This window comes from Daucus carota, chromosome 2 (genome assembly GCF_001625215.2).
Source record: "Daucus carota subsp. sativus chromosome 2, DH1 v3.0, whole genome shotgun sequence".
NCBI classification, from domain to species: Eukaryota; Viridiplantae; Streptophyta; class Magnoliopsida; order Apiales; family Apiaceae; genus Daucus; species Daucus carota.
The window spans coordinates 34,309,895-34,337,075 of NC_030382.2; the positions used below are offsets into that span (position 1 = coordinate 34,309,895).

The following is a 27,181-nucleotide window of genomic DNA, read 5'->3' on the forward strand; positions in this document are numbered from 1 at the left end:
AAGCATATCTAGAAAAACCCGTCCTAACTTGCTGAGATACTTTCATTTGATTATCTTCGCATAATATAATACTTCTTTCATTTGATGATATTCGCCGAATATAAGAGATCGGGATCTAAACATATATCATAATTCTTTTTCATTCCGGGAGCAGTCTTTTTATATAATTCTTTGTTCCATTCAAGCGAATGTGTTTTTTTTTCCATTAAGCTAATTTTTAATTTAAAACAAACACCCTATTTTAAGATGAAGCAAAACCTATTACGGTAAGATTTTTCATAGAGGATCGGACCAAAGTTACAGTGCAGTAAAACACTTAGCTAGCTATTAAAACCACATCATCCCACTATATATCAACATCCTAACATCATTCATGACCTGACCCGGCTACCCATACTCATTCTCACTGGCTCATCACCACATCAGCATCTCCATTCCTCAAACTATGCCCATTCTCACTCGTCTTGAACACCTTAGCAATCCTGTCAATCGGAACCAACGGCAAGTAAAACGACACCGCATAGCCTTTCGACACAAAATAACCGACGCTCTGGTTGTACCGCTCAGCCCAGTACGACGCCGTTGGGACCAAAATGTGAGCCAATTGAGGAAACAGAGGAAGCCTGTTCAGCGAAGTCCAAGCCACCACAACATACTTCTCAGCCACCGGCTCGTACTTGTAGTAATACTCCTCGGCGACCGGCTCGTACTTGACGTAAGCTGATTTAGCCGCGTTTGTAGCCGTCTCCACCAGGCCGGCTCGCTTGATCTCTGAAGCCACGGATCGAGCCTGGCTCGATGCCTGCTTGATCAGCGACGGCACGTGCCGATCCAACTCACTCAAAACCTCACCTACCTGACGTCATAAACAATCATTTTGAATTATATAATTCCGGACTTTTCGAATAAACGATCGTAAAAATTTAAGCGATTCGTTTGAAGTTGAATTATGAAATAGTTAAAATTGTACCTTGCGATCAACGAAAGTGAGAAGCTCCAACGGAACGTTGTGGAACTTATCGTAAACCGGTCCGATGACAGTTTTGACAGTGCCTTCAACGGTTTGAACGCCAGGCTTCAACGGACCGGAGTTCCCTTTAGCATATTCATAGAGCGTCGTAAACGAAACGACGACGTAGATAGCCGCCACTTGCACGAAATCCAAATACTTGAGCTTCTTCTCATCAACAACCACCTATGAAACCAAAAACGACAAAAGAAATCAAAACAATAAGATCTAATAAAAATGATTATGAGTAAAATTTGATAAAGGAGGTGGATGATAGCTTGAAGATCTGGTGAGGAGATTATTACCGATTGTGCAGGGGGCGATGGTTGAGTATCAGCCATGGGAGTGAAGTAGGGTTTTGGGAGTGAATATATGGAAAAAGGTTGTGTGTATTTGCAAGTATAAGGAGAATAGATGGGAGAAACAAACTTCCATTAAATAAGAGGAAGGGGTTCGTGTTAATGGGCGGAGAAGGCGATGAATTGAATCTGAGTCCACGGCTGTTAATCATACTGGGCCCACTTACCCCCCATCTCCCTCACGTGATTTCCCATCTCCCTTCTTCTTTTTCTCCATGACGCACTGCCTTCTTTTACTACTTTATAAAAAACAGGGTTTATCAATTAATTATCATGTTACAATAGTACTGTAGTAGTACTGTTTATTTGTTCCTAAGATATTTATTAAATCGGATTTTCTAGTGAAAGATCCTTAATAATTCTAAAAGTCGGTGATTCATGATTAATTACCGATTAAGTCTTGTTCGTAACTCGTCGAACTGATTAAATATCCGATTATTCCATTAATTATCCGATTAATTTCCGATCAATCCAATTAATTATCGATTAATCCCTATTTCATGACTTCACCGATTAAGTCAGATTCCCGTTTTTTACAAAATTGTACACGAGATATTTTAGAGTTATTAAATAGAATCATTAGGAGATTCAAGGGGAAGTGCTTATTTAATACTATAATTAATAATGATAAAACTTTATTAAAAATAATATGTTCTAGTGAGTCATAGTGATTTAAAGCAAGTCCAAGAGTGCCCTAAATTGATGTCTTAAGTCAAAATTTAATACACATAAAGCAAATAATGCTCCAACAATGTCCCAGTGGTGCCTTAGAATAATCGAAAATGTAACAAGTGCTTTATTTTTTATGCATCATTATGCATGGCCTAAATCATTTCCTTTAATAAAAAAAATAGTTTTCTTCCATTTCAACACATCTCTCTCCTCTCTACTTTTCATTTTCCTCCAATAATAATTAAAATATATTACGATTTTAATAATAAAGCACAAAAATGAGACATGTTGTTGGAGTTGACATATTAAAATGATGTCCTAAATCACTAGGACATTATATTTTATAATATTTATAAGACATTTGCTAGGACATTGAATCTATTTTTAGTGTCAACTCCAATAGCAATCCCTATTTTTTTTGTTTCCTATTATTATTGTAATAATAAATTTGAAGGGGGGAGGGGGAAGGGGAGGGGGAGGGAGCATGGAAAAGATAAAGAAAGAATGCTAGAGACGAATTTTTTATTCATAAATATTAAAATAGGTAATGACCATAGATTGCCTAAAAAAATAGGTAATGGCTAGGAAATTCGAGGATGTGCTAGTGATTTAGGTAATCATTAGGATAGTGTTGAAGTGCCTTTTTTTGCCACCAAAGAAGATTTTATTAAGCTTTCAGGTCGTCAAACAATATATGTAATAATCTTGAATGAGCATTGTCCATTCGCCACCTACGATCGGTTATTGAACAACTGTGTCTAACTACGTGATGAGCTATTTTGTTCGCAGACTTTTTAATAAACTTCAACTTTACTTGTTGATCTCTAAAACTTGATAATAGATGTTTGTACCCCTCCACAATGCTACCAAGATACGAGAGTTTGATTGCATTGCTTCTAACTGCTTGGACAACCAGCAAGCAGTCTGTTTCAACTTCGACCTTCGACCATTTACTCGTATTCACCTAGTTGAGGGCTTCCTTTACACCCATTGCTTCCGCTAGCTCTGGCTGAACAACTCCTTGCCTGCAGATTAGCCTCTATCAACTCGCCACTATGAGATCAGGAAACCATTCAAAAACTAAAGCATCTTGAGTTGCTATTTTTTGATACATTACTTAAATGTGAGTTTAGGAGTTCATTTAGGTAAACTGTCAGACTTTCACTAAGACATTATGTAAAATTTGATGAACCTGTAAGACATTATGCTTTAATGGAATTGATTATATTAGTTGGCTATGATTTAAAAATAGTATGTTATTAATTTTTAGATTGTTAAAATAGAATATATCAGTTCAATATGGTAATAAATGATGTATAATCTTCCTACAGATTTTTTACAGGCATGTAGAGGTTCGATGAATGGACAATACTAGGTACCCCAAATTATTACACCAAAGATGTTCCCAAATAGGTGATGTCTTAATTTGGGATGATTATATTGGTGAGATTGATATAACTGCAAGGGGACCATGTCTATTTAATGGCTCCATATCCAAAAGAAAGATGACACGTGAGATTTGAAAAAAAATTGAGAAAAGTTTTTACGAGTACATAGTATTTTCTTCGACAAATATAGTTATTCATAGGAGGTTGGCTAAAATTATAGACAAGGAATAAATATGGCTGGAGTGTGATTTTTTCAAGAGGCTGGCTATATTTTTTATTTTTGTTATGTCAACTCACTTTTTAACTAAGGGCTTTCTATAAATCATTAATACGATCATTAATACGTATTAGAGCATCTCCAACGATGTTAGCTAAATAGCTACAATCGTTGGCTAAATTGGACATGTAAGATATTATGTAAAATTTGTTGAATCTGTAAGACATTGTGCTTCGATGGTATTGGCTATATTAGTTGGTTATAATTTAAAAATAGTATGTTATTAATATTTAGATTATTACAAATAGAATATATCAGTTTAATACGGTAATAGATGATGTGTAATCTTGCTACAGATTTCCTACAGACCTGTAGAGGTTCGAACCTACAGGTGTAGCCTTTCGCTCAATTCACAGCATCTGAAGTTACATTAACAAAGGATACACGACAGAAATAATTGCTTCTTTTTCTAAACTTTACCTTCAACGAGCATAGATTTTTGTTTTTAAATTTTTTATTTTTATTATGTATCTTTCTCATAATACTGAGAGCAATGAAAAAAGAATTATAATATTCGATTAAAGGGATTATATCACATGGAATATTAGTTACAAAAGATTTAATCGAATCACCGATTTATTATTATTATTTGAATAGCATTATTAGATGCCACTATTATATATGATTTAAAATTGGATTTAAAATTCATTGTCAAAGTAAAAACTTATAGGGTCACACACAAAAAATTCTTAAAGGATTATTTAATTTAAATTTGTATTTAAATTAAATCAAAGTGATTCGAACTATTTATTAATTAAGTATGACTTAATTAGATAAATAATGATATTCGAATTTACTAATATTAACCTTGAAATTCAGTTGTAAAATAATTAAGTGAAACTTTATTATATACATATAGAAGTTTCGGATTATTAATAACTCCTAATTAGTTAGGAGTTATGTATCTACTCCTGTATAATATCTCTTGTGGCTGATTCTTAAGGAAATACATTTTACTAAAATCCTAGCCACCAATAGAGAAGAGAAATTAGAGAGAAAGAAGAAAAACCATTTTGTGCTAGTACACAACTGATTTTTGATTTTGAGCATTCATGTGGATATCGATAGACCGTAGATCGCGAGAGTGGAATGCATGGTGATTAATCAAATGGTGGATCTCCACTAATCTTCCATTAATGAATTATTAAAACTACTTTAAGATAAAATTCTAACTACGAGTTAAATATCAATTTTGCGTATGAATCCTACGGAGGGTTTCGATTTTATTTTGTTTTTCAGTATTTTTATATCGTTTCCATTATGTTTAGATGCACAAAACCCATCAGAATATCATCATAAATCGTAGATAACAATCTCTAATTTTATTAACTATCATATTATTTTATTAATATTTGATATAATATTAATCGCATCATTAAAATATTGAAGTATAACTCGTTACACATTTTATGAACAAATTTTATAAACAATGACCCCGATAAAATTCAAGCAATGTGGAGAGGGAGGAGGTGATGCTGGTGGAGGTGGTGGATGGGGCAGTAGAGATGGAATGGACATCGGTAGTAGAGACGTTGTAGGCGGACTGGAAGGACGATGGATGTGAAGAGAGCGACTAATTAACCTGGAGTTGTCCGAAGTGGAGGCGGAGCAAGAGAAGATGGAGGTGAAGGTGGGGTTGTTGAAAGATTTAATCCTCCACCTGCATCTTCTCCGGCTCTGCCTCCACTTCCTGCGATTCCAAGTTAGTCGTCCCTTTTAAGTCCGTTGTCCCTCCCGTATATATGTTCCACAACCGTCCCCTTCAAGTCCACTATCTCTTCCGTGTATATATAGTCTTTCAACAACCCCACCTCCACATGCATCTTCTCCGACCCGGTCTCCACTTCCTGCAGTTCCAGGTCAACCGGCCCCTTTAAGTTAACTGTCCCTCCCATATATATGCTCCACAACCGCCCCCTTCAAGTCCACTGTCCATTTCATGTGTATATGTGTGTATATATGATCAAGATCAAGATCTTAATAAGCAAATTTTTTAATATTTATTACACAATTTAAATATTTAAAAATTATATATGTCGAATATCAAAGTATCATGGGGCAAAGCTGAGCGCTCGGGGCATAAGGGCCTGCGGTATGTCTAAAAATAAAAAACGAAAAGAACAGTATTTCTCATAATTTATATTGTTTGGTAAATACTTTTAAAATAAATACCACTTATTTTGTGCCTTCATGTTCTTAATAAAATGGACCGAAGTTGAGCACCTACTTTAAAAATTTTGTCGAATATATTTTTATAAATTATTTTAATTTTTTCTAAATAATAATTTATTTCTTAGATTTTTATTCTGAACCTTTTAAATTAATTTATAAAATTATATTATATATATTAAAAATACATGTCAAAATAGTGAGAAACACTTTAAGGAGAGGGAGTGAGTAATTTATTCTTATATAAAATCGAAAAGTATAGAATTGGACCACATTTTGAGAAACGAGGAAGATAAATGGAATATTTAATTTGACGGTGTACATTGTCTCACCAAAATATTCAATGTTTTGTTGACAAGAGTCTCACCAATCGAAATGACGATTGCCAACTTTAGAGTACTGCACTCACTGCTGCCTTATTGGTTCCTGTACTAAAACAACAGGCGCTCGATTATCTTATAGTAGCCTCCTTTCCCATTAAAGTCCTTTTCCTATGTCACCAGTTCACGGGTTTCCTTTTTCTAGATCCTGCATTTTGTACTCTTTTATTTTTCATACTGTTTTTCTATTATCTTCTTCCTTTTGTATATTATCTTCAGTGTCCTCACTGATTCACTGATTTGATTCTTTTATCTTTACAGTTTTTTACTCTCTGATGTTTACCAAACTAAATCCCGTTTGGCTCGAACTTTGGTTCGACAGAAATTATGTTTGAATTGACTAGGTGGGTGTTTGGCAACATGAACTTATTGTTTATTTGAAAAAAAAATTGCTCCAACTTATTTACGTACCGTTTGACAACCTAAAAGAAGCACTTAAAATGAGGCTTAAAAGCCCAAAAAAAAGTTAGTAAATCTAAGCTTATTTTGGATTTGGAGCTTATTATAACAAAATAAGTCACGAGTACTCAAATACTTTTAATAACCCATAAGTTCAATCCAACTTTTCACTTATAATCCACTTTTTTACTTTAAGCAATAAGTCACTTCTTTTAAGTTAAGCCAAACGGCCCCTACATACCAGGCTGAGTCATAATTTTAATTTTAAATATTTTCAATATGGAAAAGTTAAAACTTTTCTTGAAATTGAATTATGTGGGAGAGGTGTTTATGTTTGCTAAATTGTTAAAAAAGTATATGTGTCCAAGTGAATTTACAGAAACAAGATTATTTTATCACGTGAATCGCCAAATCTTGTCCCGAATATCTTTCTCAAATAATATGACAAAATAAATGACTAATTAAATTTGATGATTTATATATGCATATTTTATTATTATTAATATGACGGAATCCGATCGAATATTAGAATTTTGAAAACTAAATTAGAAACAGTTTTTGTATTACAGAAAAGAAAAGATGGATACAGGGGACAAAATCAAAGCGGTGTCTCTCATGTTCTCTGGAACCATCTTTCTAGTGTTTGGTGGGTAAATTCTTGTCCGAACTTTGAAATAATCTCTCGTTTCTAGAAAGTTTGTACTATTACTACTGCTTCTCTGTGTATAAGCTGTGTTAAATCAAAACGAAAAGTACAACCCCCTTAAAACACTTTGGAGCTTGCCCCTGAATATCTTGTTTAAAACAGGCAGCTTCCTGGTTTAAAACAAGCAGCTTCCTAATTTGAAAATCTGGTACATTGAACTGATCACCAGCCGACCCTCCGGCCCGGCTCAGTCATCCTGTAAATTTAAATATAAGCCTTTTCATCGAAAAAATGCACACTACGTACATTAATGTTCTATTTTTAATTGATTTAGTTTGAAATTAAAAAATATCGAATAAAACATGCCCATCTTTTTAGCAGCATATTTATTTCTGTGTTAAATAAAATAATCTTTAATATCTTAATTTATTTAACATAAAATAAATAATAATTATAATATATTATTTGTGACAAGAAATGAAAGTTATGTATTAAGTATTAATCACTAAGAATATTAAGCAAACCAATACAAATGAATCAAAAAATAATTTAGTAAATAATAATTAATTTTAAAATAAAATTTATATATAATGATAATATTAATGGCAATCGACTAATTATAAAGAAAAAATAAATTAAAAGTCCCAGTCAACATATATGATCACCTTTTTTTTTTTTCTTACAAGAGTGATCCTTAGCCACTTTTTTACTGAATTAAAATAATATATGATCACCTTATTATAAATTCAAAATTCTGTAAATTTTAATAACTAATTATACTCCGCGTGCTTGATTAAGGAACCCATCGGAGTTGTAGCGAAATCAAGTCTTCATAGAATAATTATCACTGTTTATGAACCCGAACCTGCGTGATCTATTCATCGAATCAACAGATGAATTGGTGACACGTTCACTAAAAAATTCTTTTATAGCAAATCATTTATTAAAAAATTGATAATCTTAACACAAAAGTAAAATTAGGCGAACGACGGGAATTGAACTCGCGCCTGGTGGATTCACAATCCACTGTCTTGATCCACTTGGTGACATTCGCCCTGTCAATTTTTATTTATTTATTTGCATTCTAAAGGATTCTTTTTTGGTCATTTAAAAATATTTATTTATCTAAAAGAGTCTTGAATAAGTAAAAAAAGAGCAAGATCGCCTCGGGTTGAAAACGAAAAAGGTTAATGCTCCTTTTTTTAATATTTCAAAAACTCGTATTCCTATATTTCTATATGTAGGATTCGACTTGTATAATGAATGCTAATAGGAACCGGATCATTATGACAAGGAAATGGAAGTTGCTAATAGGTACCGAACCATTATGACAAGAAATGGGAGTTCTTATCGTAATAATGATTACTTAATAAGGAGTATCACTGCAAATACTAGCTTAACCATTATTATCGAGATAATGGCCTACTTCTTCACCTTCATCGTGCAATGCATACAATTATCGATAAACAGAAGAATCATGATATACGCTTTCCTGTACTAGCTAAAGCATTACATATGTCTTGCGGACATCGTATTAACTCTGATACCGTAGTAGATAACCTTGAAGGGGAAAGAGACATCACTCTGTACTTTGTCAGTTTAGCTTGATGATTTTATTGAACTCTACAATGCATATGTAATACAGTTCATATTTTTATGAAAATTGTTGGTGCACTCAAAATATTTTCTAAAACTTTCCACAAATGATGGTTTTCACTTGGGTTATTGGTATATTCCCTCCGTTTCAGTGAGTGGTATACATTCACTATTTGTACGAATTTCGAAACTCCTATAAAATATAGTTTCATGTATTTTTAAATTAAAGTTTAAGCAACAAACTTCTATTTAGGAAAATAAATTAAAAAAAAAATATTATGGAACTATAATTTAAAAAAAATTTAAAAAAATGTGCCAAAAAATAAAAATATACAATTAAATGGAACATAAGGAGTACTTCTTGCAAAAACGATAAGTCTAGCTGTATGCAGACTAATTAATATACATATTAAAATACAATTTTTCTATGGTATGTCCATGGGCACATGCATGAGCGGATCTAGGATTAAAAGTTTGGGGAGGAGGCACCAAGTAAATTTTTGAAAAAACACCTATATATATCCAAATTTTGTGGTGTCATTTCTAGAATTGTGAAATTTAGAATGATGAAAAAATGTAAAAAAAATAAAATTTAAAGGGACACTTGTCCCATGCCCCTTCGTAGATCCGTCCTATGCGCATGCCAAGCACCAAATTTCATGTATTCAACTCATTTTGATTGGCTACTACTTATTAATAATGGTGGACTCCCGTTCATGTACAAAAGCTTCACCAATCAAAACAAGCTAAATATATCAAATTTAACGCTTAGCATGTGGGCACAAAGCAGCCAAACTCATTAAAATATACCTTTTGAGTGGTATAGTATTACTCTCCCTGGTCCATTATATAGGACGTTTGATTTTTTACACATAACTTTAGGTGCTTTGACCACATAATAAATACTAATATTTTTATAATTTTTCTTTTCTGAATAAAAATATAGCATAAATATTTTAATGCAGAATTTTTTAAAAAAAATACTGATTTAAATATGTGGTCAAAACTCCTAAAAATACATGTAAGAAGTCAAACATTCTGTATGATGGACGAGATAGAGTACTCAATTATTAATTTATTATTATTATTATTATTATAATGTGCATATAATCTTGCAGAGTGAGCCCCAGAATACAAACATGAGAGCTCAAATTGTTGTAATTGTAAGTAAACTAAAGTAGGCAATTAATTATCGTCACTATACGACAAAAAACTCAAATAATCAAGTGAGTGGTAGCAGTAAAAGAGAAGTAAGCTTTAAAATATGAGCGGTGAGGAAGAAATGCATTCCAACACTATTGGAAAGTGGGACCCAGCAGATTGTCTCAACGGACCAAGTGAACTCGGGGATCGAGCCCATAAAGTTAACACAGAAGACAATGCTGGTGCTCCTGCAAAACCTACATTTCCAGATATGACATACAGTACTCCTTAGTGCGGACCACCTTTTTTAACTTGCATGGAGATTCGAGACTCGACAGTCGACTCCAATAATGGCCATAAATGTGTTACTTCAAGTATGCAATATCATTAGGCATTAGCTATGTAGGGGCTTCTGGCTGAATTCTGGTACTCTCCGTGTATCTTTTTAGTTTTCACATTTGACTTTTGGCTAGTAAAATTGATCAAAATTTGACTGAAATTTATTAAAATTTTATCGATAGATAGAATAGAAAAATATGTCACTGAAAATAGTTTTTAATTAACTTTAATATATAATTTTCAGTTTTTAAAAATAATGTAAAAGTGACTTATAATTTTTGGTCAAAAATTAGATAACTTGACCAATAAAAATAGAAACGTGACAATTAAAAAGGGATTGAGGGAGTATTTTATTGTTTTTTTAACATTTATACTATCCGTTGAGCGACGGCCCTTCCACTCGGCACCGTCGGATCACTAAGGCCGACTTTCGTCCCTGCTCAACGGGTGGGTCTTGCAGTCAAGCTTCCTTCTGCCTTTGCACTTGAGGGCCAATCTCTGTCCGGCCCGAGGAATCCTTTGCACGCCTCCGTTACCTTTTGGGAGGCCTATGCCCCATAGAAACTGTCTACCTGAGACTGTCCCTTGGCCCGTAGGTCCTGACACAAGGTTAGAATTCTAGCTCTTCCAGAGTGGTATCTCACTGATGGCTCGGGCTCCCCCGGAAGGAGGCCTTCTTCGCCTTCCAAATATTATGTGTAAATACAGTAGAACTCCTCCAAATAAATATTCTCTAAAATGATACTATATTGTTAAGAGTCTCGATGCCAATACGATTAATATTAAAATTTAATAATTCCTCTATATTTGATTTATATATATATATATATATATATATATATATATATATATATATATATATATATATATATATATATAGAGTTAAGTTCTATGGAGTACATAAAAACATTGGAGTATTGGAGTACAAATCATAATTTTTTTGTTTGATCCTATATAATATCTTTGATTATCCACATTTTGATATAATCTATCATTTATAAGTTGTCTTGCACATAATTGTCAATTAATCATTAATATCTTTCAACTTTAACAAGTATTAAGATTATTGTTCAGCTTATTAGTTATATTGCAGAACATAAAGTCCTGTGATTTATAAAAGTAATTATTCTACCATTTGATCACGATGTTTATGTTGCAGAACATAATGTGCAGGTTGTCAAATATTTACAAATATTATTGGACAAAAAAAATTGAAATTTAGATGACTAGATTACATTTTATCAAACTTTGTACTCCAATACTCCAATTTTTTTTGTACTCCATAGAACTTAATTCTATATATATATATTTTATTAAAATAGTAGACATTTTCTAATAGTGATTTTTATAATCTTTTTTGTTGAACAACTTTGACCTAAACACTTCGATAATTTATAAATTGGGTTCCATTTAAAAGAAGCAAGATTTTCAAATAAATCACAAGTAAGATGACGAAGGTCGGGCAGAGATCCTTGCAGAGGACAACTAAGTGGGCTGGGCCTGGGTGGTGATTACACAATACTGAATATGAGGCACCCTTCTTGAGCTCGCTTATCAAAAGTAAAAATGTTACCGGTGATGGAATATTGCTTGAAAATTATGTTTAAACACTCAAACTGTAGGGTTAGATTTTAAATGAGATATATCACTATGAAGATTACAGAAAGAAAAGCAATTAAATTTTTGCTTATAAGGCGTCATGGCATATATGAGTAGGAATATGCAGATTTGGAAATAAGCTAACACTTGCATCTCAAATGCTAGTTTGAAAGGGGAATCAAGAGATGATACATTTCTGCCTGTGTGAGAATTTGTAATGCAAGTACAAAGTGCACAACTTAAATAAACTGATTCGCCAAATATTTCATATCAACATATGGTTTTTACACGGTTCATAAATGTATTTGATTATCGTAGGGATCTTAGTTATGGTCCGTAGATATCAGGGTAAGTTTTTGCGGTTCAGATGGTGTGTGTGTTTTTTTTTTTTAATGAATCATGTTTTGTTGTCCTTTTCTTCTCTATACAGGAGTGCTGGTCTTTCCAGCTGGCTAGTCTAAGCTAGGCTGGTGAGGGGATAGTCTTTCCAGCTGGCTAGTCTAAGCTAAGCTAGGCTGGTGAGGGGATAGTATTAGAGTCGGGTGTGTTGTGGTCCTGATTTTAGGGGATGACATGAAATAGGAGATGATGCCAAATATCCAGATGTCCAATTGTTTCAGGTACGTGTTATGGCTAAGTGGATGGTTGTAACCTCATATGTCGGTCATTCCAGCTGGCTAGTCTAAGCTAGGCTGGTGAGGGGATAGGCTATTAGAGCCAAGTGTGTTGTCCTGATTTTTAGGGATGACATGGGAAAGGAGAAGATGCCACATGTCCAATTGATTCAGGGACGTGTTATGGCGTGGATGGTCGTAACCTCATACTCGAGTTACGGTTCTTCGGGGGAAAGTCGAAGGCAACTGAAGGTTATGGAGAGAGGTGCACCATAGTAGTTAATTTCGAAAGGCTAAAGGAGCCGGTGGTCCGTAGGCCATCAGTATTTAATGGTCGTAGGGACGGATTGAGGGTGGGGGTAGTGGGGTACTTGCCCCCGTTGACCTTCAAAAGTAGATGTATATGTTAGAATATGATCCTGGTAAACCCTCCTCCTAACACCTTGAGGTTTTAGGAGAATTGGTCACTTAACAGTATATTTCTACTGCCCCTCCAGGTTCGATATTTGAATTTCCCCTCCAGGTTCAATATTTGAAGACAGTTATTATAACTGATTTTTTGCCCCTCATCCTTTCCTTTAGCCAAATCTCCTCTTCCTTTCCATTCCCTCTATGTTATATTTTGCCTTTCCCTCTATCCTATATTTTGCCCCCACTACTTCCAAATTCTAGCTCCGTCCCTGAATGTTCGCAATATGAACTAAATTTAGCTGTACATCTAAACAATGTGTAAAGCCATATAATTACTACACAATGCTGATTTTCCTACACTTTCAGATCTTAAAGAAGCATGTCAATCTTTGATCAACACTCTGCACCCACATTGTCAACCTAGCCATTGTAGTTCTAAGAAGATTCTCAACCTTTGTATATTGATTCAGAGTTAATCTACTCTCTGAAGTAAATGCCATTCGGCGATTCAGGTAGGTTTCATTCGGTGCAAGGCTTTGTTGTCATTTACCTTGCGCGTTAGATACTAATGCTAAGTTGAACTGATGCTACTTATTGGATGTTATGTTGCTGAGAATCTTTGACATGTTTATATAAATTTGTTATTCAGTGACATCCTACAGGAGTTTCGTCCTAGGGCCACCAGATGTATTGTTTCGAATCAATCCATTTATAGTGGTAAAATTTAACTCTATATGTCTATCTGCTTTGGTTTCTATAAAACATGGTAGTCACAGATTAATGAAAAAAACTTTAGTTGATCACAGACTGATAGGTGATTATATGTCCTGCAACATGTTCTGCTTATATTTCGCAACAATTTGTAAGCAGAGCGTTATAACAATCTGTAAGCAGAACGTGTTTTAGGACATACAACACTTCAATTAGTACTCCATAGAACTATAGAAGGGTACTCCGCTGAATAAAAAGACGGAAAGAATGATGACTGCTATGAAAACATTAGACAATATATTTACCAGCAATCAGTAGGAACAGTCTGGTATATAGATAGGCAAAGATGGATATGCAGTAAAAGTTTCTTAAATTAACACAAAATTAACTCCTACAGCGAGTAATGGCACTACAGCCACGGTCATAGGGGTTAGCTTCGGCACCTTGTTCACAGTTGTAGTAGGAGGCACCCCTTTGAGAGCAAGGAACATTGTTCCTCTCCAGTGCATCATAGCTTATATAATCTGTAGTGGCTAGTATGCGTCGGTTGCTCTCTGAATCCATATTGAATTCCTCGCCTATCGTGCTGCAGTCCCCTACAGACCCTGTGCAGGATCGCTTCATAGGCATCCAGCTGTCGCCACCAGCAGCTACCATGACCGGGGATGAGATGAGGATTGTTGTAAGAAATAAAGCGGAGACAATAGTGAAATGGAAGAGAAAGTAAGGCGCCATCGTTTTCATTACCAAAATGTGGTTTGTTTCTTCTTCTAGCTCTAAGCTTGTTTAAGAGGAAATGAAGAGATTGCAGGCCTGTTGAAATATTCCAGGTAGTTTTAGTTTAAAAGGTTGTGCTTGTTTCTAGTGGTATTCTTCTCATTAGAATTCTTTATAGAGACCATTTACATGTTCAAGTTTGACTGGTCCTCTCTGCTTAAGGAACTCATGACACGACGACGTATACTGTAAGGAGTACAGGTATAGTCTGCGTACATCTCACCCGAATAGTTTTATTAGTCAGATGTAAACTAGACAATAAGAAAGCATAGCCGGCGCCTAGATGATTGGGTAAATACACGAGACCATATCAAGGCCTAAGAAGATACAAACACATATTTGCATTCTATTAGTCAATATATATTCAAGTTTAGTCCGGCATGGAAATCACAATTCAAGTTCTAAACCTTGTGTCACTTGTCCCGTTTCATACAATTAAGTATTGGTATTATACGTTGGTGAAAACAAAGGGGCTTCAAATTTCTAAGCTAGATCACTAATTTCTTGAAGTACTCAACTCCATTTCCGTTTTGCTCTAACAGATTCATATTAAGAAATAAATCTGGCCGAGGATCCTATGTGTATTCTAATCACCATTAAAATACATCACACTACACATCTATGATCTAACCATCACCAACACCATGCACAATTTAATTTTTTTTGAACAAATATAACAGATTTTTTGTCAACTCTTTGCCTTTCTTTCTAAGAATATCACTCCGGAACAAGTTAAAGAGATTATATCTCTCTTTATTTCCTTTTTTATCATTAAATAAAACTGTGGAATATAGCATAAGTGTCCACTTTCTTATATTTAAGGGAATAGAATCTCAGATTAGTCATTGCAGAACATCGTTTCTAGCTTATGGTACAATATGAAAGCTGATCAAGAGTGTAACTGAAAGAAATAGTTCGAGACAAAGATATTTTATTTACATTACAAAATCACAACAGGTTACTTGATGAACATAGCAGAATATACTTAGTGAACCCTACATAGAATAAGACCATGAGAAGGGGTTTTATCATTTGCGTTAGTTGCAGATTGCAAGAAGGCTGACTAGAGCTAACCTTCGATATGCATACCTTCAACTCAAAAAAATAATACATATCTGCAACTTGCCAGTCGCAGCAAACACTAGAGAGAGTGAAAATTTCATCCACCAAGGGTTGTTCTTTAGAACTGTTCAGACCTTGACGCCTCTAGCAAGTAACAACATAAATTTACTGAAATTTACTGCCCGATCACTCGCTTGGCACCTTCCAAAGTATTTTGGAGTAACATTGCAACAGTCAGTGGTCCTACGCCTCCTGGAACAGGTGTAATCCAACCGGCTACCTTACAAGCTTCCTGAAAATCAACATCTCCCACAAGCCTATACCCTGACTTTCGACTTGGATCATTAACAGCATTGGTCCCAACATCAATCACAGCAGCCCCAGGCTTTATCCAGCTTCCTTTTATCTGAAATTACATTAGATAGACATATATTCATGTAAATGAATTAGCCAAAATAATACTCCCTGCGTACCAAAATACATGTCCCTTTTGACTTTTTACTATTCAAATTGACTATATTTTGACTGAAATTTATATATATTATATAATTGGAGAAAAAAAAAGAATTATAGCATTGGAAAGTACTTCTGGTCTATTTTAAAATGGGTCAATTTGACTTCTTGAAAACCAAAAGGGACATAATTTGGGACGGAGGGAGTACTAAAATATACGGTGAGCTCTAACTTGCAAGCAAATTATGGTATGTACTATTTCATCCCCAAAGTTTGGCCGGAGGGCACATCTGCCCCGTAAGGTACAAAATGGAATCTCAATAGTCCATACCCTTGGAGTTGTCAGATATACATCCCAACCCTTATCCCTAATTTTTAATAGTTTCTGACCATTTTACCATGATTATGTTGTTTCTGGCAAGAAATTCACACAGTTTCTGATTATAAAAGCCTATATAGTCACGCATACAGAGTCAACCACCGTTTCTAATACTCTTTATGCATGCACTGTACTTCCCAAGAGAACTAGAGATTGGAATTTGATTTATTAACCTCAGCTCCTCTGGTGACTGAAGATGGGTGCTCAATTTCTTTTCTTGCAATTATTTAAAGAATAAGGTATGGTTTTCCTTTACAAAGATGTGCATCTTTATCTAGTTTATCGTGTACATATCTTCTCTCCACATTTGTTGGTTTTAGGCCGTGTTTGGTTTTGTTGTTGCAGACAATAGCTTTTTGTTGAAAAGCTAGTAAAAAACTTATTAGTAGATGTAAAAACAGCTTTTCTGAACAACAATTTTTGGTTTAAAGCTATTTTAGCAGGTCTTTCCATGCTTCTGGAAAAAGCTGCTTGATAAAAGCTTGTACAAATTAATTAAACTCACCAAAAATATTAATTTTATATATTATACCTCAAAACATGCAAATATCAGAAATATTACCAATAACTACGCAATTTTACAACAACACTTTTCTACCTACACTTTTTCCAACACCACATCATTTTTTGAACGGTACTCCCAATTAGATCCCTAACCAGGACCAGAATTCCTTTGAACACACAATCGAGTTAGGATGGAAGGAGTAATCTCTTCACTCCAAAAGAACCCCCCTAACTCGTTTCCTATATGTTTTTTAACAGTAAAGGAGTCTTATGGTTAGCACTTTCAAACAGTATATAGAAAGGTATATTTATCATTTTTTCCATTGGCTTATCAGGTATACAGAAAGGTATATAGTCCCTTGTACAGATCATGCAGAGAGTAAAAAAAACATTATGTCGGACACTATATATAACAGTAATAAATTTCACAACATAGGATTTAACAGTGGAAAAAAAGATTAGGTGCCTATAATCAAGAATATCAAACACACGCACACAAAATAAAAATGAAGAAACTTTTTACCATCATTGCCTGTCCTGCTGCAGCAATCACTATGTCTGCTTCACGTATGTAACTCTCTGGATCTGGAGTACGTGAGTGGACTACAGTAACAGTGGCATCCGCCTTAAGAAGTAGAAGTGAAACTGGTAATCCAACAATGTTACTTCGACCCACCACTACTGCCTTCTTCCCCTTAATGCTAATACCACTTCTTGACAAAAGTTCAAGACATCCCTGTCGAGTAAGCGCTAGTTCAGTACAAAGTATATTAAAGTAGTGAAACTTGCATCAAAATCTTAGAGCTAAGATATTTGTGTTTTAAAACAAAATTCTTTTGTAATAACCACCCTAGACTGTATGAATACAGCCAAATCAATATGTAATGTTTAGAGCATCTCCAACCCAACACCAAAACTGTAAAATGGTGTAATTTTTGTACTCCAACCCCACTCCAAAACGGTGTAAAAATTACACCATATGAATAGTGTGACACCAAATTTGGTGTCAAATATTCATTTGGTGTAATTTTCACACCATTTTGAAGTTTTTCAAAATACCAAGTACACCCTTATGGTTATTAACAAAACAAATTTGTTCCATCTACATCCTATTCATTTCCTATTATATCATAACAAAACAAAAACTTTTGAAAAGTTTAGAAGGAATGTATCTAGTTATAGACAAAAGATCTCTTTGGTGTAATTAGTAATATATAGTGGAAGTGGGTTGGAGTAATTTTTTTGTGAATGGAGTAATTTTTACACCAACATAGTGCAAAATGGACACAAAATGGTACATGGGTTGGAGATGGTCTTATTCATATTATTACTTACATAAGATGTGTCAGTAATAAACAAAAAAAATTATGCTACTATATCACAAATGAATATCTAATTTCATATAGACCTGGAATGTTGATATATTACCTTAGGAGTGCAAGGAAGAAACAGGGGGTCTCTTCCTTTCATGGCAAGCTTGCCAATGTTCAGAGGATGAAAGCCATCGACATCCTTCTCGAGGCTGATTTGAGATAATATTTTCTCTTCATTTATATGTTTTGGTAGTGGAAGCTGGACAAGTATACCTACCATCGCACATAATAATTCCTCAATAGTTTTACTTTAAGACAGTCACTTATGATATGATTATAAACTTATTTCTCATGTAAAGGTAAAGCATTACAACACACATAAAATTCTATACAATAGTTCATGGGATATAAGAACTATAATTATGAGAATATATAGTGAACATTACACAATAATATGTTTTAGATGTGATGAGAACATATATGTAATGTATGGTAGAAAATATTGCTCACTTGTAATTCATAATTCATCCTATTTCAATATCAAGAGTTTTACTTTATATAGTAACAAACATTTGCAGATATGAAGATAATTGCTGATCAGTTATATTAACAATCTGATCTTATTCAGCATAACACAATGTAAAAGATGGCAGTTGAAATCCATATAAAGCTAGATTATCCTTCATTGCAAAAGAAAAAATTGCTGGTAGATATGTATATGTGTGTCAGATACAATGCCTGACATGTCTATAAACTGTTTAGGAACGAATTGTGTATACTGAAACATGTAGGATGGATAGGCAGGTCAGGTAGATCTAGAGGAGTGAAAACATTAGACATGGTAAAAGAAAACTATTTATAGAACTTGAAAATGTTCCAGAAAAGCTCAAATATTCATGATATCCTAAAGCCACAAATAAATCATTAAAAACACAAAACCGTACCGTGTACTTGAGGATTTGCATTTAACTCATCTACCTTGGCAATCAATTCAGCCTCAGGTACGTCCTCCGGAAGATCTATGTCGAAGGATTTAATCCCAACTTCGGCACATGCCTTCCTTTTCATGCTCACATAGCTCTGAGAATCCTTCCTACATCCTACAATCACAACAGCCAATCCTGGGACCTGACATATGATAAGCACGACATAAACTCTGCTCGTTCAGTATTACCATCTTCAAAAAAATAAATTATCAACTTGTTACCCTAATAACATATCTTCGAGGACTCTAATAGTCTATTTAATTGACAGAATGAGGTATCTAAGTAGTGCGCACAAAACAATGAATCGCAGACATAATTTGGAATATCCATGACATACTACAGTCTGACCTCAATCTAATTACTTGTTCATGATCAGAGAAATCTGTATACTTTAAAGTGGCATTCCTCGAAAATTTTATGTATGTTTGGTTGGTTGGAATGAAACGAAATTTTTAGTATGTTCTACAATATTTATTCCTTGATTCATTTCTAGTCACATAATGATATGAAGTACAGAAGTACAGCTCAAACTCAATCCCACCATTTAGAAAGTAAATGATCCATCCACTCACACATACAAAACGGTCATTCCCAGTACTACCATTTCTATCAAAATTAAATTACAACTGAGGTTACCAATAATGCACTTACACGAAGATCATTACAGTACTTAAATTCATCACAGCTTAAAATTAGATTCCAATTCAAACGACATAATCCTAAAATACAAACACAAATTCAACCAAGTCAAAATCAGACTAACTTCTCGCAACTTAAATCAATAAATAAACAATCTAAGTATCTAACTATAACAAGTAACTAATCGTAATCAGAAGAAACATGAGGCGAGAAATATGGGAGAAATAACTTACTTTGGAGTACTTTTCGGAGAGAATGCTAACTTCCGACGCGATTTCAGATCGGATAGTCTGAGCTATTGCCTTGCCGTCGATGACGGTGGCATGGTGATCCGACGGCGACGCCATTTTTGAAACAAGTTGATTGAGCAAATGTATCAGTGTATGTACTATAGGTAAGGCACAAAATACGAGGAGGATATAATATCCGTAGCTTGGGGTGTAGTAGTACAGTACTTATTTGTGCTCTCTCTTGCGGTGGTCGGTGAAATAGCACAGCTATGCTACCCGATCACTTTCGACCGGTGTTCTAAAAATCTCCGATTAAGATGGATTGCCATTCGATTTTTGAAATCTAATTAATCTTTATATATATTTTTTAATCGAAATATATATGATAAATTATTAAAATTAAAACACTATATTACTTTAAATATGAATACTTATAGAGTTTATGAACAAAGATAAATATATTAGTTACTAAATAGCTAATATTATAATAACTAAATATTAAATAATATTTTAATATTAAAATAAATCCGATTTTCACTCCGATTAATTCCCGATTTGTGATTAATCCTTGAATCGGTAGTTCAACCGATTAGGTCCGATTCCCGATTTCTGTAACTCTGCTTTTACCTTACTCCCTGTGTCCCATACTATGATAGTAATAGTCGCTTTGAGGTGTAAAAAAAACATCCTTGTACATATTATTTTTCAAATTTTTTTTCTAAATAAAAATATAGATGTTAAACTTTTATTTAGAAAAAAAATTGAAAAATAATATGTAGAGCTATGTTTTTTTTTTTTTTCCATCTCAAATTACGTATAAAAAATCAAAGCGACTCTTATTATGGGACAGAGGGAGTAGGTTTTTACATTAAATAATATCGTTTGAACGCATTTTAAGGTTTTGGAAAGTATATTTTCATAAAATTTTCTCAATTTCTTTTTTCTGAATAAAAATTTGAACGCCAGATTTTTATTCAGGAAAAAAAAAATTTAAAAAATATTATGAAATTATATTTTATAAAAATATCAAAATACGTGTAAAAATAATGTAAATAAACTGTTGGGACAGTGGAAGTACATAATTTTCGTACATAAATTAATTTTTTACTACACTCACTTTATATATTAAATACTAAATATTAAATATTAGTTGATTCGACTAACTTAATCCACTTTGTTTATTTTTTCACTAAATTACACTTTTTTTAACCTTCCTGGGACAAAGGGACAAAGGGAGTACAATTTAATTGAATGCTGACAATATTGTAAAGATAAGAGATCAGAGAAGCTGACATTACGATATATCTAATCAACTACATTTTAATTGAATGTTGTCAGCTATTCTCAAATTGTAAATATATTTTTAAAAAGATCGAAAATCATTGAATCATAATTAGATGTGCAACTATTAAGTGCTTCAACGTCTGCAACATAGTTTTGCCTTCACTGAATCCTCGCAGTTCCATCCTCGGCCCTCATTGTTTCTCTCTTTGTCATATGGTCATTTAAACAAAAACTTCATAAACGCTCAACACCTCAACTTGCAACACATGGGTGACTGATCACAACAGGACTGCTTCAATACTATGTTAATACTTGCACGAAGAAACCTAGTATCATTAGTAACACTAACATTCGTTGATCAAGTGAATTTGTGAAAAATATGTTGAAAGGATGACAATCTCATCTTTCTCCATCACTCGGACCTCTTTCCTGTAAAATATAGATTCATTATAAAAACAGACAATTAACCACTGACCAATTACAACAATTAGTTAATATAATTTTGTAGGCTGTAGCATGCTGCGGCTACTACCTGTGGCTGTAATCTTGACCAAACATCGTTTACCGTCACGCACAATTAGTTTGTATTTTTGAAGACTCCAAGTCAGCTCAGGAATGGTATAAAATGTGTATGGGACATACCAGGGGGAGTAGATACGTATGGAATTCCCTACTTCCAGCTCAATGTCACCACAAGATCTTGAGCTAAACATAATTGTATATTTCCTTCCTTTTTTCAATTCTATTTGGCAGTTATCAACCCATCGAGAATCCTGCAGTATTACGGAGGACACTAATCACATTGCTATTCAGTAGGAATTTGGAAGTGAAAATGATGTTGATTTAAGTAGATAACCACAAGTCAGATGTCCAGAATCAAGATTGTGCTTCCTTGTTAGAAGTAATATATTGCAACTAGAAATCTGGTGTCATCATAACCAGTGGCGGAGGGAGAATTTACATTGAGGGTAAGCTAAATTGTAAAGACGTTGAGAGAATATAAACCTTAACCATGTTTTTCTAAAACAGACTTACCCTAGTCTCTAATTTTGTAATTCTAATCTATATAGAAGATATGTTTGAGTATATTCAGATGCTCCGAGAAAATTGTTAACATACAATTTGAAACCAGTACTTCTGAATCACAATAAACATGCATTTCAGCTAAACTCTCACTAGTTGTGCAAATCTGTTATACTTATACATATAAAACTTAAAGCTCGAATCTGAGGGTACTCGGTGGGTGCGGCTCAGCGCTATATGCCTCCGCCCCAGATAATAAGCGTCACTAGTGACTTAGCCAAACACCTATAATAAGATGGACGCTTAACTACAATGTCTCATTTTACTGCATTACCATGCAAAGTGAAAACTTAGAAATCCGGAAAGACTATAACCTTGTGATATTTTAAGGTGTAATCATTTAGATGAAATTGCAATACATTTATATACTGCTACATTACATGGGTTTCTCCACAATCATACCTTATGCTATTGAGTATAGTGCAAACACGTATGCACACTCAAGGACATTACGTAGAATAGCTCAAAAACTTTGATGTCGTGGACTAGCAAATGTTGGTAGAAAGGACACCATGCATATAATATTATATACTTAATTCATATTATTATTTTTAATTAAACTTTTAAACCACCTGTTTCTAAGATAATTCTGGTTGTACCTCAAGAATGTACAATAAGTAAAGTCTTTAATATTATAAAACGTAGTAATACCTCTTTGTGTTGGATGAACAGGCAAGAGCAAACAGTCAGCTTTGCCTCCAGCCATCTTGACAAGATTCTCACATCAAAGTAGTCTCCTTCATGGGATGTTCACGAATATGATTATTGATTAGAACTTAAGATAACTGATAAGTGCAAACTTGCAGCTCATGAAGGAACTGTGTTAACTATAAATCATAAAACAATAAACAATTCCATGGGTTAACCTTCTGGAAAAGCTTGAGCTTGCAACTGCTTCATAAAATTCATATCTCTTTCCTTCTCATTTTGTATTACATTCTGCAATTTCCCAAACAATCCAGTGCTGTATATTCCATCATGTTAAAAAGCCTAAGTATGACGTTCTCTCTTATAAATAGCAATTATTCATCTCCTGTCTATTCTAGGTGCATAGCTGGACATTTCTGATATCTCACTCACCCCATATGTGTAGGCAATGCAAAGGGAATCTCCTTATCTCTTGCTGTAGCCTCACCTATAGCTTCTTGAAATTGATCAGCCATGGATTTTATTCTTTTAGAGTTGGGAATAATATGCTCTAGATTTTGTTGAAAAACCTATGTGAAAATAACAGTGCATAGATGTCACTAAAATCTGGTTAAGTACTACATTGTAGAGTATAAGCATTCTTTAATAACCAGTTCAAAGAATAGAGACCTTATCATCACTTGATGAATCACTGTCCACCATATCAGGGGATTTGTCACCATCTAAGGTCCTATCACCCAATGAACATATGTTTCTTTTGACCACAAGCTGCAGTCTTTCTTTTGTTCTACTAATCTGGGCAATAAATAGAAAATAAATAGGTGAAGGTCCAACACTTGAAAAAATTGTACAAAGACGCGAATTTACTAATTAGATGTCTGACCACTTCAGCATCCCCATGAGGCAGAACATTGTTTTCCTGGAAGGAGTCCAGTAGTGCAGCCATTGAGTGTTTGGTATCATTCCCTCTAACCGACACTTCTTCTTGCCCTGCATGAATAATTGACTGCTCTATTTTCCCTCCCTTGAAAGACTCTAGTAGGTCAGACATGGATTGTTCTGCATTTATGGGTTTAATAAATTCGGATGCTTCAAGCAATGGGATACCGTTGGATGACATGAAAGTATTATCATTGACATGCTTATGTGACTGCAAATGGAAAGAAAACTTAGGCTTGGCTTTTCCTCCGACACCTGCAGCCGATTGGACATTTTACATCAGAAAATGAATTCACATATATGTGGATAAGTAGTAGCGGACAACACTTTCTCCTCTCCTCTCTCCCTAGCGTTTAGTGTTGACAAAGGAAACCTAATGTCCCCCCTCTCTCACACACACACGCACCCAAGTACTCCCTATATGATGATGATAAATAGACTATTTCATCTGGTACAGGTTAGTCATATCAAGCATTTCCAGATATAAATTGAAGCCTTGATCAGAAATGCAGATATAGCAGAAATATAGTCCAAGTAGCCATAATTGGATGAACTACCTTTGCCGGATTTGCTCACTTTTGAAAAGACACCTGGAGATGAGGAGCACATAGCATTTTCGTTTACATGAACCAGTTCCTCAACTTCTCTATTCACTGCAGCCCATGCACATTTCTCATCATTCCTATCAATTCCAGAAACTGGAAAATTAACTTTTGGGAAATTTCCACATCCTGAGGAGGTGGATCGCGCCAGGAGCATATTGTTTTCCATTATTACCTTGTAAAAGCAGCAACATGCAGATGCTTATATTTTGTAAGCAAATACCAGAAATACCAGCAAGACAACTGATAGTACGATTATGCAACATGAATACCTCCTCATCAGATATGTTCTCTTCATCTGAAGTGCATGGAGATACTCTATCTGTGAGGCAGCTCAACCTGCGCTTATTATCAACTTCATCTTGAATACATTTGTCCCTCTGTAAAGCCATTCAATCGCCAAATAACAACAGTTGCTCTAAATACAACTGTGTAGCTGCTGATGCATTATGGTACTTAAAATAAATTAATAAACAACAAACCTTCTGAGGGGTATTACTCGGCCCAGTTACATGTTCAAGTCGATGAGCATCTGTAACATCAAACAGCTGTACTTAAAGATCATATACTCTAAGAAATAGGACATAGGTACAACAACATATTATCGGTTCTCAACTGCAAGGGTCATTTACAAATTGCACCAACCATATGATTATGTAGCTTGATTATATAAAAGAAACGAGATCTGCAAAGGGCCTAGTGAACAACCTCTTAGCATATCAAGCTGTGAAAGAACTTGTCCTCGCCCCTGCATAAGTGAACAATTTACTCTAAGAACACAAGAATATGTACTAGCTATATATTTTGTCATAGAACAAATATGGCGGTCTAAAAACTATCAAGATCTGTTTTCGAGTCTGCAAGCAGCAAGCAACAAGAAATCTTTTAGTGAACTTGTCAGAGCTGACTATAAAGAAATGTATAGCAACCAAAAAATGTGAAGTTATAATCTTAAGATAGAAAAGTCTACCAAGAATGAGAACAGTAAAACAAAACATCAGCTGTGCACATTATCTATAACTAGCAGCACTTTCTTATCCAAAATTATAATTCATCTGAGGCAAACAGTAAATCACCAAGCTTATTTCTTTGCTGACACACACACAGTTGTAATTTGTCCTTCAGTCAGAGTGTTTAAATGCACTTGGATAAATATGATCAAATCATTTTGCAATTTAATCAACTGGCCAACCTTCCTTTCCGTCGCTTCACCCAAGGAAATACTCCAACCTCCATGCACATTACTCTCAAAATCTTCTTCTTCTGATATAGCAAACATTCAACAAAAAAAATAAAAAATAAAAAAAATAAAAAGCTCACCTTTATGATGTAAAAGTATATATTGCTTATATAAACATCATTCTGTGTTGGTTGCATAGAACAAAATGAAGAAATGAGGTAGGAACAGAAGCCATTTAGGCTCATTATCCACCCATCATGCATATGATTACAACCCTTACTTCCTTTCCATAAACTTATCAACTAAGGTCCCGCTTACTTCTTTCGTGCACATACTAAGGTCCCACTTACTTCTTTCGTGCACATGCAACAGATCTTTTTAAAACACGGAATTACAGACGTTTTACATACTCAACACGCACCCCCACTCACAAACGTTTAACACGAAGCTTCACTCCTTTTATTCTACAGCACAATGCTTATTCTGTTCATTGCAATTTACATCATTTTAATTGCAGTCATTCATATACAATATACTCACACACACCTATTCTCGACCGCACAATTACCAGGAAACCGAGGGAAGTGAGCTATTCTACAGCAAAGGGAATAAGGAATCGATACACCTAACACATTCAATATTTAGCTAGGCTTAAGCTCATCTCATATAATTCACCCTTAATTATATCTTACAACTCTAATTTTAATCAAACAATTCATTCAATTATCACCACATTTCATACAAATTAATGAATCAAACGCCACAATAGTTTCTAGTAGAAGAGAGTGTGCCAAAACGCTTACCCGAAATACTCTGATCAGAATCATTGTTTCCCTGCACGCACACAAAAACTAATCTAAATATATTCAATTGAAAACGAGAATTAACATTAATTAAGCCTAATCTGAGAGAAGAAACGAAAAAATGACACTAAAATATCGGAAAAGTAGATCACAAGCACACATAATTTACCGCTGTTGCTTTGCGATTATCCATTATTATCCGCAAAATCTCGAGAGCAGCTTCAGCAAAAAAGCCAGTACACAGTATACTTACCGTTGTAATTATACAGTTCCCGACGTATTAATCGCTCTGTCCCATAATAAGCACATAATGGTGTAAAACAAAATATCTCTACATATTATTTTTTAAACTTTTTTTTTCTAAATAAAAATTTAACATCTATATTTTTATTTAAAAAAAAGAAAATTTGAAAAATAATACTCCCTCCGTTCCTAAATAATAGTCGCTTTGACTTTGTGCACATAATTTGAGGTGTACACAAAATATACTTCTAAGTATTATTTTTCAAATTTTCTTTTTCTGAATAAAAATTTGACATCTATATTTTTATTGAAAAAAAGAAAATTTAAAGAATAACATGTAGAAA

The 27,181-nt window shown here is 34.1% G+C and overlaps 4 protein-coding genes across 8 annotated transcripts; all 4 read right to left on the reverse strand.

Moving 5' to 3' along the window:
- Positions 1–239: 239 nt before the first annotated feature.
- LOC108210241 (stress-related protein) lies at positions 240–1,611 on the reverse strand. The gene is made up of 3 exons (XM_064087218.1): positions 1,315–1,611; positions 971–1,195; positions 240–856 (listed from the first exon to the last, which is right to left on the reverse strand). The coding sequence occupies exons 1-3, from the start codon at positions 1,348–1,350 to the stop codon at positions 404–406; spliced, it is 714 nt and encodes a 237-aa protein (XP_063943288.1). The 5' UTR covers positions 1,351–1,611; the 3' UTR covers positions 240–403.
- Positions 1,612–14,096: 12,485 nt separating this feature from the next.
- Positions 14,097–14,447, reverse strand: LOC135150512 (rapid alkalinization factor-like). Its single transcript, XM_064086850.1, has one exon. It carries the CDS (start codon positions 14,445–14,447, stop codon positions 14,097–14,099), a length of 351 nt encoding a protein of 116 aa, XP_063942920.1.
- A 944-nt stretch (positions 14,448–15,391) lies between these two features.
- Positions 15,392–20,385, reverse strand: LOC108205843 (bifunctional protein FolD 2). The gene is made up of 5 exons (XM_017375935.2): positions 20,059–20,385; positions 19,145–19,328; positions 18,316–18,473; positions 17,411–17,623; positions 15,392–15,957 (listed from the first exon to the last, which is right to left on the reverse strand). The coding sequence occupies exons 1-5, from the start codon at positions 20,170–20,172 to the stop codon at positions 15,727–15,729; spliced, it is 900 nt and encodes a 299-aa protein (XP_017231424.1). The 5' UTR covers positions 20,173–20,385; the 3' UTR covers positions 15,392–15,726.
- A 972-nt stretch (positions 20,386–21,357) lies between these two features.
- Positions 21,358–26,893, reverse strand: LOC108205744 (uncharacterized). 5 transcript variants are annotated; one of them, XM_017375793.2, is made up of 14 exons: positions 26,764–26,893; positions 26,595–26,625; positions 25,804–25,874; positions 25,320–25,359; positions 25,094–25,143; positions 24,884–24,991; positions 24,567–24,786; positions 23,954–24,264; positions 23,740–23,865; positions 23,503–23,639; positions 23,289–23,386; positions 23,074–23,159; positions 21,872–22,112; positions 21,358–21,768 (listed from the first exon to the last, which is right to left on the reverse strand). In XM_017375793.2, the coding sequence occupies exons 1-14, from the start codon at positions 26,785–26,787 to the stop codon at positions 21,752–21,754; spliced, it is 1,560 nt and encodes a 519-aa protein (XP_017231282.1). In that variant the 5' UTR covers positions 26,788–26,893; the 3' UTR covers positions 21,358–21,751. The 5 variants fall into 5 exon arrangements, with proteins under 5 accessions (XP_017231282.1, XP_017231283.1, XP_017231284.1 ...); XM_017375794.2 differs by having other exon boundaries at positions 21,982–22,112; positions 26,764–26,892; XM_017375795.2 differs by lacking the exons at positions 25,804–25,874; positions 26,595–26,625; positions 26,764–26,893 and having other exon boundaries at positions 24,884–24,950; positions 25,257–25,359.
- Positions 26,894–27,181: the final 288 nt, after the last annotated feature.

What these genes read in the sequence shown, in the direction of transcription:
- LOC108210241 (XM_064087218.1), bottom strand. Translation starts at nt 1,350, where the DNA reads ATGGCTGATACTCAACCATCGCCCCCTGCACAATCG. An exon ending in CATCGCCCCCTGCACAATCG is followed by an intron (nt 1,196 to 1,314) that starts GTAATAATCTCC and finishes TTGGTTTCATAG; the next exon opens with GTGGTTGTTGATGAGAAGAA. An exon ending in TCACTTTCGTTGATCGCAAG is followed by an intron (nt 857 to 970) that starts GTACAATTTTAA and finishes TTATGACGTCAG; the next exon opens with GTAGGTGAGGTTTTGAGTGA.
- LOC135150512 (XM_064086850.1), bottom strand. Translation starts at nt 14,447, where the DNA reads ATGGCGCCTTACTTTCTCTTCCATTTCACTATTGTCTCCGCTTTATTT.
- LOC108205843 (XM_017375935.2), bottom strand. Translation starts at nt 20,172, where the DNA reads ATGGCGTCGCCGTCGGATCACCATGCCACCGTCATCGACGGCAAGGCA. An exon ending in TCTCCGAAAAGTACTCCAAA is followed by an intron (nt 19,329 to 20,058) that starts GTAAGTTATTTC and finishes ATCATATGTCAG; the next exon opens with GTCCCAGGATTGGCTGTTGT. An exon ending in CAGCAGGACAGGCAATGATG is followed by an intron (nt 15,958 to 17,410) that starts GTAAAAAGTTTC and finishes ATGTAATTTCAG; the next exon opens with ATAAAAGGAAGCTGGATAAA.
- LOC108205744 (XM_017375793.2), bottom strand. Translation starts at nt 26,787, where the DNA reads ATGGATAATCGCAAAGCAACAGCG. An exon ending in CGAGTAATACCCCTCAGAAG is followed by an intron (nt 24,992 to 25,093) that starts GTTTGTTGTTTA and finishes ATGGCTTTACAG; the next exon opens with AGGGACAAATGTATTCAAGA. An exon ending in TGTTCATCCAACACAAAGAG is followed by an intron (nt 22,113 to 23,073) that starts GTATTACTACGT and finishes GTAATACTGCAG; the next exon opens with GATTCTCGATGGGTTGATAA.